The 14,376-nt window shown below is 35.9% G+C and overlaps 1 protein-coding gene across 1 annotated transcript in view; it reads left to right on the top strand.

Moving 5' to 3' along the window:
• Positions 1-12,912, top strand: part of SKAP2 (src kinase associated phosphoprotein 2) — a 118,900-nt gene extending 105,988 nt beyond the window's left edge. The window contains exons 12-13 of the mRNA XM_088150708.1: positions 7,749-7,850; positions 9,992-12,912. Of these exons, the coding sequence (XP_088006834.1) occupies positions 7,749-7,841 (93 nt within the window). The 3' untranslated portion in view covers positions 7,842-7,850; positions 9,992-12,912. The remainder of the gene's footprint in view (positions 1-7,748; positions 7,851-9,991) is intronic.
• The last annotated feature ends 1,464 nt before the right edge of the window (positions 12,913-14,376 follow it).

The following is a 14,376-nucleotide window of genomic DNA, read 5'->3' as shown; positions in this document are numbered from 1 at the left end:
AACAACTAAGTTTTGTGAGTTATACTAACCCTGTGTTCTTTGTTTATTTTACCTGCCCTGGGATGAAAAGTCATTCTTAATCCCATATTACAGATGGAAAACTGGGCCTACAGAGTATGTTACTAAGTAGAAGAGTTTGATGCAAGGTTTCCTGAATGCAGATCAAATGTTTTTATCTCCCTCTTTCGCATTACTTAATATTAGGTGGCTGCTAGGCATAGAACTAGACAGAGCAATCCTCCTGCATGATATTTAAGAAGAAGCCCCTTTGAACAGAATGGAGCTTTTTTTCTAAGAGAAAGTGTATTGGATAGAAGCTTTATATTTAATGCTTAGCATTCAGTACTTGTCACTTAACTGAGTAAGCTAAGGGCTAATCCAATTTCTCGTAATTAAGCCCCTAAATGTTTTTAGGGCTTACCATTTTTAATAGTGAGATTCATAGTTATTTGACTCAGGGCTGAAAGTGTTCCATCATAAAAAGGAATATGGGTTGGAATAAATCTTTGTCTTTCTCTTGGTCTTCAGTACTTTGCTAAATGTACTTTGGGTCCTTGGCTTTACATCGTGATCTGTTGCAGCTTGCCTAGATACATGGAGATTTTTTTGGTCTGGAGTTATTTAATTTCCAAAGCTGAAAAGAAATTTAAATCAAAATTCAACCTTTTTTCAGTTTGTGTATTGCAGTGTTTTCGGCAAAATACAGTCTCCTGTCAGCCCTGAATAAAAATGCGAAGAATAATAATCTATCCAAAGTTCTGAGAATTATTAGTCAGGGAAAGAATTTAAGAGTGCTGCTAAGGTAAAATAATCTAAAGCCTCCTAAGCTTAAGGACTTGATCAAATATTTCTTGAAGCTGTAAATTAATGCTTTGGCTTTTTGGCACTTGGTGATTCTTGGGTTTTTTAGAAAAATAATTCTTTACCCCATCTAGTGGTTGAAAATGAGAGGTACAAACTGGAAGACGCTCATTAATGTGTGCTGTTCCAAAATGGTGTCATAAATTCAACTTCAGCCTGATCTTAGTTATTGCTTATTATCCTCTCATCATATATCAGATCCTTGTTGACATTAATTCTGGAGAAATCTTATTCTCATGAGAAAGAATTAAATGTAAGCATTATATGCTGTAGGAAGAACACAATATGAATTAAGAGATAAAGCACTAGTGCAGGAACAAAGTATTATTTCAACAGAACAGAATTAACCAAAGGAGTCAAAATATATTTATGGTACTCTTTGCCAATAACAACTTTGTGGAAAGTTCTGCCAAAGTGCTAATGGGTCCGGGCATCTTTATTGGCAGATTTCTCTTGTCCCCAGTTATGATAATTGTACTTTGATGATAAAAATATAGAATCTTGGGTAGGTTTAAAAAAAATCACATACTACCTTTAAGCAAGCTTAATTTATAGCTTCATTTATACATCTGAATACCCACGGCAAATAGTACCAATTGCGTACCATAGATGGGCACAAAGTATAAAAAATTGCAGAACTTTATACACAATTCAGTATCAAGCACTACAATATTACACACTAAGGTATAGTATAGTATACTATAGTAGTAACTGGAACTCCTGAGGATTTGATTGTGCAAATCCAGACATCCATATTTTGCAATTCATAGAGGAACCTTGAAAACAGTAAAAGTAATTTTGCAGAAAAAAAGATTCTGCATTCATTTTTAAAATACAATTGAAATAAATTCTGTGATGAACTTTTTATTTTTTATTAAAAGTCAGGTATCAAAATAGAAATACAGGGGGAAAACCCTGCCATGATTTTAGTGGTTCTAGGAATTTTTGTTAATAACTGGATGAATAATGATGTGTTGAGCTTCTTCAAAAGCAAATGCACATGAAACTGGAACAGCTGATTTAACATCCTGATGTTTCCATTTCCCAAACAACATGGCTGTTTCACAGTTATACAGGTAGTCCCCAGGCTGAGAACCAGGTTACAGACAACCCATAGTTAAGAACAGAGCCTATTGTAGCAAAATTCGAGTTAAATACACAATGATAAGAGTTAAATACACAGTGGTTCAAGTTAATTACACAATACTACTTATACAGTATTATACAATATATACTGTTCCAGCTTACATACAAATTCAATTTAAGGACAGACCTTGGGAATAGAACTTGTTCTTAAACTGGGGACTACTTGTATAAACTTAGCTTTCAGTATGAATGTACATGTTCTCAAGATTGCCAGTGCTTTTATTGTGAGTACATTACAAGGTGAGTAAGATCTTAAGATCACTTACTCTGTCAGGGTCAAGATGATTTTAGTTTGTGAAGTTGAGCAATTTCATGTGCCTGGCACATACAATTATAAGACTGTGTGCTCAGTGCTTGTTTCATTCTTTTTATTGTGTAACAGAAATCTGGGTTTGGGCATTTGTTTTATATAACCAGTTACTCTGCAGACCAGCTTTTGCACACTTACTTTGAGAGTGATAACATTTATCAAGAGTGCTGTTTGCCATGACTCAGATAGTATGGCTGTCTTTATAGAGTTTTGACATATAATATGGTCATGCTTTTTAGTAGTAGAAATATCTGATGTGGTCAAGAGTAGCTTTGAACAAAACCAAAATAAATCTGCCATCTTAAATTTTGTCTAACAAGATCATAGAAATCTCTTAAAATAATCTACAGAAAAGAACCTTGGTTTTCATTGCTGAAGAGCAGGTGCAGCATTAGCTTTTTATTCTGGAATATGTATGAAATATATTTTGAAATAGCATTTTGAAACAAGAGTACAGTAATTTAATTTAGTAGAAATCATGATGCAGATACAATTTTTTGTTTTCAAAGTAAATTGCTTGCCAATTTCAAACCATCCATTATCAGCTGTCCCCTACAGATCCATGTTTCAGTGAGACATTTCTATAAAAGTATAATTTTAAAGCCACCTTCTAAAATATGATACCCTTCAGATGTGTTGGATTAAACCTTCCAGCATACTCAATAAATTTGTGCATTTGGATTATGGGAGTTATGGTCCATATCTGATGTACTTAAAGATACCATTACTGAATGGTAATACAGTACTGAATTATTTGTTTTACTAAATCCAGATTAGGGTTGCAGTTAGTCTGTATTTAGATAGCTTCACACAAAGCTACCTAATAGAGAATCAAAGTGAGCTAGTGGGTTGCCTTTCCTTGGGTCTGAGGTCATACAGTATTCCAATTCCAAACATTCATTAAGGATTTAAGTCATTCATTTCCGTGTATGTATGTATGTATGTATGTATAAAAATTAAATACTCTTATGTAACTTTTCATGGCCCAATATGAGGTCGAATCAAGTAATTGTTGTGAATCACCTGAAATACAGTCTTAATGATTTATAATCAGGTGAAATATAGGAAGGTGAAGGAAGGATACGTTGCAACCTAGTTTTGTCTATGTTGCTTGGAAGTAAATCTAATAATAAGCAATTTAAGGATTGCAGTCTTTGTCAGTACCTGTAATCACACTGAAATCAATGGTGCTAGCTTAAGAGAAATAGTGAATAGAACTAAAGCATGCTTCATTTAGCTGGATGTGACCCATTCATTCTGACATGTGCTCTTTCATCACAGATATGTATTGGATACAGAGCACTCTCCATGAAAAGGTTTTACAGAACAAGGAGAATAGTCTAGAAGGATTTTATTTGGTGTGGGATTTTCAATTACAGGAAAAGTTAGGACGAGATCACTCTCAATTATTACAGTCCTGAAATTTGGATGCCTCCCAGGATGATGATGATGATGACGATGATGTAATAATAATAATAATAATAATAATAATAATAATAATAATAATTTTTTAAAATGTCACTGCAGAGAATTTCTCATAGATTTATTCTGGATTAGGAAGTAGACCCATTGAAATAGATTAATAATGGCAAAATTACATTGTTTGGGTTTACTCTAAATAAGAGAAAGTTGGATCCAGCTCCCCCAAATTTGAAAGCATTTTTCTTCCCTTTTCTTCCTCCACCCTTTCCTCACATATGCGCATTTGTTGTTAAGCAATCCATTATATAGGTCTTTAATTTCTTTGGTGTGTTACTTTCATACAATAAAGCATTACAGTGCTTCTGGATCTTGATAGAATTTCTCCAGGAGGAGAAAGAAGCTTTGTGTTAGTAATTACCTAACATTGTTGGGAGCTGACTGCAGGCTTCTTCCCAGTGATAACAGAATAACCACATAATGTAGCTTTATAGTACATGATTAATAGAAAATAATTACACATCATACAAAGGAATGCAATATTTCTTATAAATTGACTGGAATGGTTTCCTGCAGATTAAAGGACTCTTCATTATTTTATCAGTCTCTTTGAAGTTGAATCGATTGCCAAAGCTGTAAGAAAGAGCTGATGGGAAGAATATACAGTATACCTAGCTACACAGAAGAATTTTAGATACTAGGCTTATCCATACCTGAATAACATTTGAATAAATAGGCTGTGCATGAGGCTCCTACTGTGTTTGTTGTTCATTACAATTAAATATTTGGCTGATTGGTGCTGCCTGGCATTTAAATTCAAGCCCCGCCCCACCCCAAGTATTCTGCATTTTTACCAGTGATAACAGCAATTCTTTATGATCTCTTAAATGAATTTAGTGCACTTAAGGAGCTGCTTCATAACATACATTATTTTGACTCTGAACATTAAATTGTAGTACATGGTTACATATGTATCTTACCGGTATTGTGATTGTTCCTTAATTGATTTGATGTTTTAAATAAAAATGAATAATAATCTATGCCTGGGAACATATATTTTGAATAGAATCTAGAAGATTGAAATTGCAGGAATACTTGTGTTTTCCCTAGAGGTGAATGTTAAGTTCTATTCATTTATATTTTCTTCTGCACATGTGCAATAACTAGCATATGGCTCTCAGGGTAGCTACTAGCCAAAATCAATTGCCTTTTATTGTTGCTGAAAGTAATGTATCCATAAAGGTGCTGTAAGAGCAGGGTCAAATTGACTTGTAAGTGCACACAAAAGTTACACGCATTTTAAGAAAGAGATGTAAGCACATTAACCAGTTAAAAAGGGATGTCTCTGTAGTGATGATTGTAACCTAAGGGTAAAACATTATATTTCCAATATAGTAGTTCACTTTTTTCTTTCCTACTTGCTTATACTTCATATGCTTTAATTGGGATTCATATTGCTTGTGGGGTTCATACCAAGAATAGTAATGATAAAGTAAAAGATTTGAATGTCTGAAGCCTATCCATAAATTAGCTTATGAGACTATTATGTTACCATTACCATAACATTTAGCGTCACACAAGGGCATTAAATTTAAATATTCTTAAATAGCAAGATAATTTTTTGGGAAAAAAGTTTATTAATTTAATTTATGGCTCCTGAAGTTGGTTCTCCTATCACCCTAAGGATATGTTGTTTCTCAGTTCTTGAAATATCTACATGGAATATGTTCACTGTGTCATAAAAAGCTTTAATGATCCCTTAACTAAAGCAGCATTCTGCAAAACATCATGATTGTTCTCTGCCCTGTTCTGTGAGCATTTTCTCCAGCGGATTTTTTTTTAAGTTATTTTGGAAAGCTTTCTTGGCAAGATTCCTCTAGCACAGGTGAGGACTGGCATTATGAGTGATTACTTGCACTTTAAATCTGTAGAGACTTAGCTTGTGTATTTAAGCAGGCTAATGTGGGATGAAACATGTGTTTATTAAACAAACACATACAGCTGGAACATCTGAACCCCTGGTGAGGCAGCAAGTGCCTTCTGCCTTTAGGGTTTTGGCCCCAGAACAATCGTTCCAGCAAGAGTCATTCTCACTGTGGCTGGCAGAGGGGCCTGCTTGCTGAACCGCACTGGTGAACTAGCATCATTTGTGGCCATGGGGAATGAAGAAATCAAGAGTTTTTCTTTGGAGCATCTCTTCTTTCCTGATGGCAAATTAGGTGAAAGCCAAGCTTGGTGGTATGGTTTGTTGTGGCCCTTGGTTAAATGAGGGTATTAAGTCAGCCTCATGGCTTTTAATTTCCCACACTTTATAGAAGCCGTCTTTTTTTCCCCTACCCAGAATTGTCTTCATTACCAAAACTAAAACAAAAATCTCAGCTACTTCTTTATGTTATGGCATAACCTGGAGAAACCCTCTCCTCAATGCTTGTGCCAAATTAGAGATTAAGGTGGAGTTGAGATGGGAGGAGGTGGGGAGGGAGGGACATCACATGCCTCAGGAAGCAAGGCAAATTTGGGGTTATGAACAACTGGGTTAATGGATGGGAGCAGATGGGAAACAAATGTGAACTGAAGATAGCAGGGGATGGAAAGCATATACGGGCTGTTAATAGATTAGGGTTAATAGATCTGGCACGAGTTAATCAGATCATTTGAAGAAAGCCCTTGAAGGGATGGAAGTAATTTTGGTACCTTGCTGTTTCCATTCCCTTAAATGCTGTAGGAAGGACAGGTGAATTTGAATTTGCGTCCCATATAATGCCAAAATTCCATCAGAATCCCATTAATGCTTAGCTTCAGGTAAAAACGGACTGGCAAATGCATCCCGTTGCAGCAGAACGCTCTTTAGGTCTGTTCTGTTTTCCTCGGTTGTTTATGCAGTTCATTGTCGGTCTGTCTTTTGAACGAGGAGTCTGTTTTCTTCTGTTTCCTTTGCCACGTAGTTTACTGGGGTTCATTTTCAGCTGTTGGAAGTTATTGAGCTGCTGTTAGGATTAATCATAACAATATTTACCTTCCAGGGACAAAAACAATTAAATTTGGATCTCTGTTATTTGGTATTGCCTTTGGAAAAGATTATTTCCTTAAACTTTCATATACTCGGTTTGTTCTGGATTCATCTTGCTAAGCCTAAACAAATTTCAAAGCAAAATGCATTAGTCATCTGTCAGGCATATGAGATCTGTGATAAAATTTTCTGGCAAAAAGCACTGGTTGACACAGAGAAGGGATAAAGGCTATGCAGTTCTTCTAGGTGAATTTGACATAGATTTAACTAACAGAGGATATCTGCATATTTGTTAGACCGTTACTGAGTGGGTTCTGGCTGATACTCATACCTTTTTATGAAGCATTATGTTTTTGCATATATGTGTATATGTATATGTATGTATATATATGTAGAGAGGGAGTTTTTTACAGTAATAGAGAAGCATATTCTATTAGTGAAAAACAAATACAGAGAGAAATATGAGTCCAATTTGACCATTTCTGAAAAGAAGCTCTCCCAATAACAACGTGTTTTTTAAAAAATAGCAGCACAAGGAAGACTGCAAGACTTACAACTGGAAAATTTTTTCCAGTTGAGCGTGCTAAGATGTACAGGGTTTATTTCTCTGCCTTTTTGTTTGTTTGAGAAGTGTTTATCACTATGTCAGGAAATACAAACAAAACACATGATGATATAATCATATTCCTTTTGTCTCATTGAATATATGTTGGCTTCTAGGATCCATAGGTAAGTAAGTAGTGATTTTTTATCTTTTTTTTTTTTCCCAGACATCGAAACAGATGCCTAGCCATTTAAAAAGTAATTTCCTGACTTGGCCCTAACTGCATTTCAAATGCTTCAGAAATTCATGTGTATAACGCTCATACACTATTCCTTAATGTTTTAATTTTCTATTCATGCTCTTATAACTGTACATAAGGAGGAAACTTGAGTCATATGCAAAACTCTGTTGCATTCATATCAGACTAAAGGTTAATACTGCATATTGTTTTCAATTAGGAGTACAGTAGATTTGGCTGGTGGGTAGGAGAACTGAAAGGAACCGTTGGCTTAGTGCCTAAAGCCTACATAATGGAGATGTATGATATTTGAGAGGCAAGAGTAAGTACATTTTAATTCAATCTTCTGTAATGGTTTATATGTTCTTTTGCTCTGTTTCATATAGGTTTCTTTTCCTGGAACCTTTACTGTAATTCTTGGGGGGTGGGGGGCGGGTGGGAGAGAAAAGATCTGTAGTTTTACATGAGATACAATAAATTATTAGGTTTCTAGAAAAGAGGAAAATATATTCCAATATCCTCTCTTCTGTATCACACCAATATTTGGCCTCCATTTTATTAATTGATTTATTTTCTTCAGGGTCACAGAAATAGAATACTTAGAACACTAAAACAGGACGTGTAAGCGGTTTTCTTTTGCAAGATGATCCCAGCTGTCTCCTGCCTTTATAGTGTAAATGATAGATACGCAGATTAGGAAAGGTGAACACACTCCTTTCCCTCATTTTTCATACAGACCATTGTCTTTTTAAAACAACTATAATAACAACAAAACCAAGAGCTTTCATTTAAGTTGTTATAGTTGATAATAAAACTCTTTTGCGGTGGCAAGGGAAAAAGTGGGCTTGTGACATTAGAGACACTAGCCAGTCATCTGTGATACTATCTAGCCATGTTCTGCTGCAAGCCACTTTTGACTAAACAGTTGTGATTAGTGGGACTTCCAGATGGCTCAAATAATGTATCTGCATGTATCCTAAAACTTACTTTATTACAAATTTTGAATATGATTCAGAAATCTCTTTTAAAGACCTCTCAATGGGAAAGATTTAAGCAGTACTTAACAATCCTATTGGAAATCAGTATTTCATATACCCTGACCTATTTGCATTTTGTCCAGTCACTTCCTGGCTATTCCACATATCTGTTAAGAAGCTCCTTTTCCTACATATATTTTGTATTTAGCTGTTTTAGTAGCAATAGGCTACCTGCGCCTAGTATTAGGGCTCTGCAGTTCTTCAGATTGAAAGACAAGAAGGTGTTTTGGAGCCTGTGAGATGTTCTTGTAGGTCCTCTGGACAGCTGCTTAAAGCAGCTGCACCTTTTCCTGGGAATGTTCAGGGGCTTTCAACAGCTGCAGTTCAGTCCTCGGAAAAGAGAGATGCTGCAGACAGACAGGTGTTAGGTGTCCATATCTGCGTGCTCTAAAGCTTTTTTTTTTTAAACCTGAAGTGCTGCACAGCCCTCTTCAGTATATATGTCAGCCAGTGCTGATGTTATAACTGTACTCCTATGTGCCCAAATTTCTTACCCTACCAATGGTCTAAATAGTTTCCAGACCACTTGGATAAATGTGATGGTGCCACATGCTGTTTTCAAGGATGTGTTTACATAACCAGATGTTCTAAAATTAATTTAGAGGAACATTCTTGTTTCAATTCATAGTCTCTTCTCCCCCTCACTTTTTTTTTTAATTTGACATTGGAAGCTGAAAAGAATCAGTTACCCTGTTGTTTACTTTAGCAGTTTTCATTTAATTCAGACATTAGTTTCATTGCTTAATTATGAAAATAAAGCTAATCAATTGAACTCTTGTAAATAAGTTGTTCTACATTGATAGGATAAGATTTAGTCATTTGTCATGTGAAGTTGTTATGTTGTGTTGTGGCTCTTAGTGTCCACCAGCACAAAGGACTTTCTGTTCTGATTAATTACTGGAGAAAATAAGCAGAACTTAACTCTGGAGGAGCTGTGTGGTTAGGGCATGGGGTGTTACTATTTGACTAAAACTGAGAGTGGGTAAGGCTTGTAGGTTGCATTAAACTCACCCCCTGTTACTGCCATAGAATTTGCGCACTGCAGATAACTGACCAGGACCAAGGACATTCTATAGTTATTTTTAAGGGGAGAGAGGTATTTTAATTTTTTGGACTTCTTCGTTGTCAATCATGGAAGCAAGCCCTTAGTTTGTGCATTTTTTCCTGTGTGCATCTGCTTTTCTAGGGAGCATTAAAGCGGTAGAGCAGAGAGACTCACATTAATTGTGGTGGGGTACAAATGTAATAAATAAATCTCCAATCTCATGCCCTGGCTCTAAGCCATGTTGTTGGGAATGATAGTCCAAAACTTTTAGAGGCCCTCAAGTTGGGAAAACATGGAGTGTAGAGTTTCTTATGGTTTTAAAATGTTATGCTACATTTACTTATTCAGAACTATAGTTTTCATTTCTTTCTTCCTTTCCAGCTTGGCTGATTCTGCAAACTAGAGGCCAACTAGTGGAGGCTGTGGAGGGGCTACAAAGATCAGTGTGAAATGAAAGACTGGAAATCTGTGTTATATATACACACATTTTCACTTAAAAAAAGAATACTGTTTGCTTTGACACTCTTTGTTGTGATATACTTTCATTTGGGGTTGTATTTATTACTCACTTGGTAAATGGGCATATCCTGATTATATGCAGTTGAAATTTAATAGAAGAGAGATCTACAATAAATTTTTGGTGATCAGCCTAATTACTTTCAATATGTACAACGCAGATGATCTTTGCAAGATTTTATGCTTCTACTTGGCACAAATGATACACAGCAATGGATCTTTCCTGCAAACATTCCTATGACCTGCTATTTCTTAACTGAAAAGTTTCTGATCTTTTACTTCATTTGCATTTTTAATGCTTAAACAGTTAAATTATGTGAAAAAGGAAAAGACGTGACACTGTGATAGCATTTTGAAATATAATATACCCGTTTTTAATATATTTGGCGAAGGTGTACATTGTACTTTGTAGCATCAGTTCATACATATTCTTAGATATGTATTTTTTCTTAGAGCTTTTAGAAGCAGTATCTGTGGTTCCTCCAAAAACGTGTATGAACATTAACTTTATTTGATTAATGCAGTGTTTCTCAAACTTGGCGACTTTCAAATGGTGGACTACAATTCCCAGAATTCCCCAGCCAGCCATGCTGGGTTGAGAAACATTGGATTAATGGCTACTTCCATACAACTCTATTGTTGGTTTTTGGCTTCAATTGCTTCATAGCTTTCTTCTTAAGCTCATCATATGGAGTGATCAAAAATCATGTAATAGGGTTATATATTAGGTTGCTAAGTAATTAAATGTATTTGATAAGTCCAGTGTAAAATCACCAATAATGCTAAACAAAGTCCCCCTTTGAAGTTTATACTGATCGTTCCTAAGACCCTCATGTTTGTTTTCCCATTTGGAGGGAGAGCCCTATTGATCCACAAACCATTGCATTGGTCTGAACTGCTTTTATAATAACTAATTGTGACATAGGCAAATCTAACTGACATCAGGATGATCTGTATTCTCTTTCCATATTTTGGCTCTGTCCTGTGATCACCTACATCTGTATACTCAAGTTCTGCAGCCGTTTTGCAGGTGTCCTGCTGCTAATCTCTTTTCCAGATCGAAAAAAGTAGCTTTTGAATGAGCTCCTCTGTGGCCAGACAGCCAAATACTTGCCTGAAATATTCCTATGAAGTACTATTGTACTGTTTAATCTGCCTCTCTCAAAAGAGCAGCATCGATAGGGGTTCAGTGTTTAAGAGTCTCTGTTTTGGGGGGCAGAAGCCATAAACACCAGAAGAATATGTACTGAGATTGCGACTCGGTGAGGTTTGATTATATTCCCTCTTTCTAAATTAATGGTGGCCAAAGACTAAGATTAGGCAGAACTGTAAAATTAATACAGCAATGCAGAAGGCTCATATGTTGAACAATTAAAGTTTTTTTTAAAAGGGTTTGCCTGTTTTTGCTCTGTCCTCTGCAGTGGTTATCTTTTACTATGCATATAGTGAGCCAAAGCTTGGTTGAGCAAATAGATTGTCACATGGTAAAACTATTAATTATCTGTATATAATTAAAAAGCAAAACAAAACCCTACACATAGAAAGCTAGCATGTTAAGGAGAAAGCTAATTGACCATGAGTTGGAAATAGACTCCCATCGCAATCAGAGGGACTTAAATGAACCTAATATAGATTGTGATTTTATATGCACGTACAAGGAAATAAATCTTGTCTACTTTTGAAGAAACACGTAGAAGGCTGCACTGTTAAGTCTGTATCTAATTCTGTCTATGCTAACCCACTGCAGGGGAGCATTCAAAGAAATCTCCCTCCTTGTTTTCTGAAGTGGTATAATCCAAGAGCAATTTTAGCATGTGATTAATGTTTCCTGGTATGCATCAAGGCATAAAAGCCTCTTTCAATTGCAGTGTTTATGTCCTATTTTGTTTTTGTTTTTTTACAAAGTCCATTGAAGACCATTGGATAGACTATTATTTAAAGAAAATTCATTGGTGAATGAAGAATTCTTTAGAAGGATTAAGCATTCCTCAAGTTTATGGATATGACCTGACACCCCTGAGAAGCAACGCTTGTTAACAAACCAGGAATTACATCACTGTTCCGAAATGCTGTTAGTGCTAGAAATAATGCTAATTTGAAAAAGAGATTTGTGTATTACCAATGTTTGCCAGTAGATGGCAGTAGACTTTCACGGCACATGCTGGTGGGGAACCCATCCCCCAGCCGTATTTGTTGCGTTCAGATGAATTTTTTGCAACTTAAAGTATTTGGAGAATTTCCTTCCCTTTTTCATGTAAATCCAGGAGAGGGAGTCCTTAGCCAACTGATGAATGACAAACCCTTCAAATAATTTTTCCTATTGATTGGATGATATAGGAAGCAGTGATTTTATTGTTCTCTTAACCTTTTTTTCATGTTCTGCACAGATGATGTTAGCAAGCACACCCATTCACAGTGCAGATGTTTCACAACTACTCTACTCCTACCTTTTAACTAGACATGCCTTATCTAAACCAGCAAAAAGAAAAGGGTGTGATATTTGTAAACAAATATCTTGACAAATGCCATAACCTTTTGGGGGGCCTGGGAAAATTCCCCATTAATGTGAATCCAACACAATTTGGCAGTATATGCTAATTGGTTTGTTCTCATTATTTACTTGTGTTCCTTTGCAAAAGAGTTATTTCATAAGTCATATTTTATGTAGCAACTTGCTTATTTGCTCTGTACTGGATTTGTACTATACTGCTATTAGATCTCACAGTAACGTTCCATGCTGCAAATTTTTAAGGTTCAAATAAAGTTTAATTGTTTGCAAACTGTTATGATGCTAATAATTCAATAGCCTGCTGTGTTACTAATGAAATTACTTTGTTATGATTAATTTGGAAAATAGTGTGTTGATTGTAGTAATTAAACACAACAAGGTGAAGTAAATGATTCTAATGCCATCTGGCCTCCAAAATGAATGAAGAAATGAAATGGAGCTGTCATCTGAATTTATTCAGAGACGTAAGGGTAATACAGATGCTTTCCTGTGCAGTGATGCCAGGATATACCCATGCTAGCTTGTATAGTGATTTCATATACATCTGCATACAGTTATTCATTTGATTGTGTGGCTTCGTGCCCCAGTTCCTCTGTCTTCTGTAGCAGCCTTCCACGGCCCTGGAACTTTCATGGAGTGAGAAGCACATCTGGAAAAGGCAACAGGTTAGAGGAATAATGTTTCATAGCATCTGCATTTCCAATTGCTAAGAATGGGCATAGGAGATAAGTTTTCAGGCTAAAAATGAATGGCTACATGGATCCAATCTTGTGCTGTATTTAATAGTGCAGGAAAATGAGCCTCGACATATACATTTGTTGGCAGGTATCATATTTATTAATACTGGGAATTGAAAATATTCTTGTATTTGGCTACTTTTAATTGCAACCTCAGGAGCTATTTGTAATGATAGACCAGTGAGATAAAAGCAATATGATACCATGCCTGTATGTGTACTCAGGCAGAAAGCCCGAGGAGATCAAAGAGACTGATTTCAATCATAAGAAAGTTTAGAACTGCAGACAAAAGATTACTTTTGAGGAGGTGACTGGGATAGAGGAGAGCAGAATAGCTCAGTACAATTCAGTGCCCAAGAGTTCTTAGCCCACAACCTATACATTCTTCAAAGGGAGTAAGCCCGACTGGACATCTTGGGATAATCTAAAAAGGTACACAGTAGCTCCAGTGGATGATAATATTCTGTTTATAAACTTGGGAGATGATTAATTCCTATTGAATTTGGGTGGAATTTAGTTCCACAGTTAAAATGCATATGATCAAATGGTTTCTGAGACAGATTCAAAACAGGTTTGTTCAGATAACAAGTGGGCTGGTCAACCAGCAGCTATGTTGGAAACCTTTCACCTTGTTCAAAAGAGGCTGGCACTTCTCAGTCTTTTTCATTTTTCTTTTTGTCTCTCTTTTTTTTTTTGAGGGGGGTGGGGACAATGAAAGCTCCATGGTTGCATGGTCAAGGTTAGCAACCACCACAGGATACCCACCCTGTTCTTGTATGGCCCCAGAAGGATGAAAAAGTAAAAGGCCGCAGAGAAGGAATACCTAAAGAAGATGTGCTCTTTCGCCAAGGTTTTCTCTCTGTGAACGTTAGGGGTAAATGGTTATGTTTTCTGTTGTCCTCCTTTATCATACCCTCCCTCCAATACACATACATTTAACAAAAACTAATTTATTGTATTTTAATACATGTTCTTTTTAATGTAAATTGCTTCAAGATGGGACT

The sequence above is a fragment of the Python bivittatus genome, unplaced genomic scaffold, assembly GCF_059951505.1.
Source record: "Python bivittatus isolate LINGU-HERP-01145 unplaced genomic scaffold, Pbiv_v1 ctg000610_np1212, whole genome shotgun sequence".
Taxonomy (NCBI): Eukaryota; Metazoa; Chordata; class Lepidosauria; order Squamata; family Pythonidae; genus Python; species Python bivittatus.
This window is presented reverse-complemented; position numbering and strand designations above follow the sequence as displayed.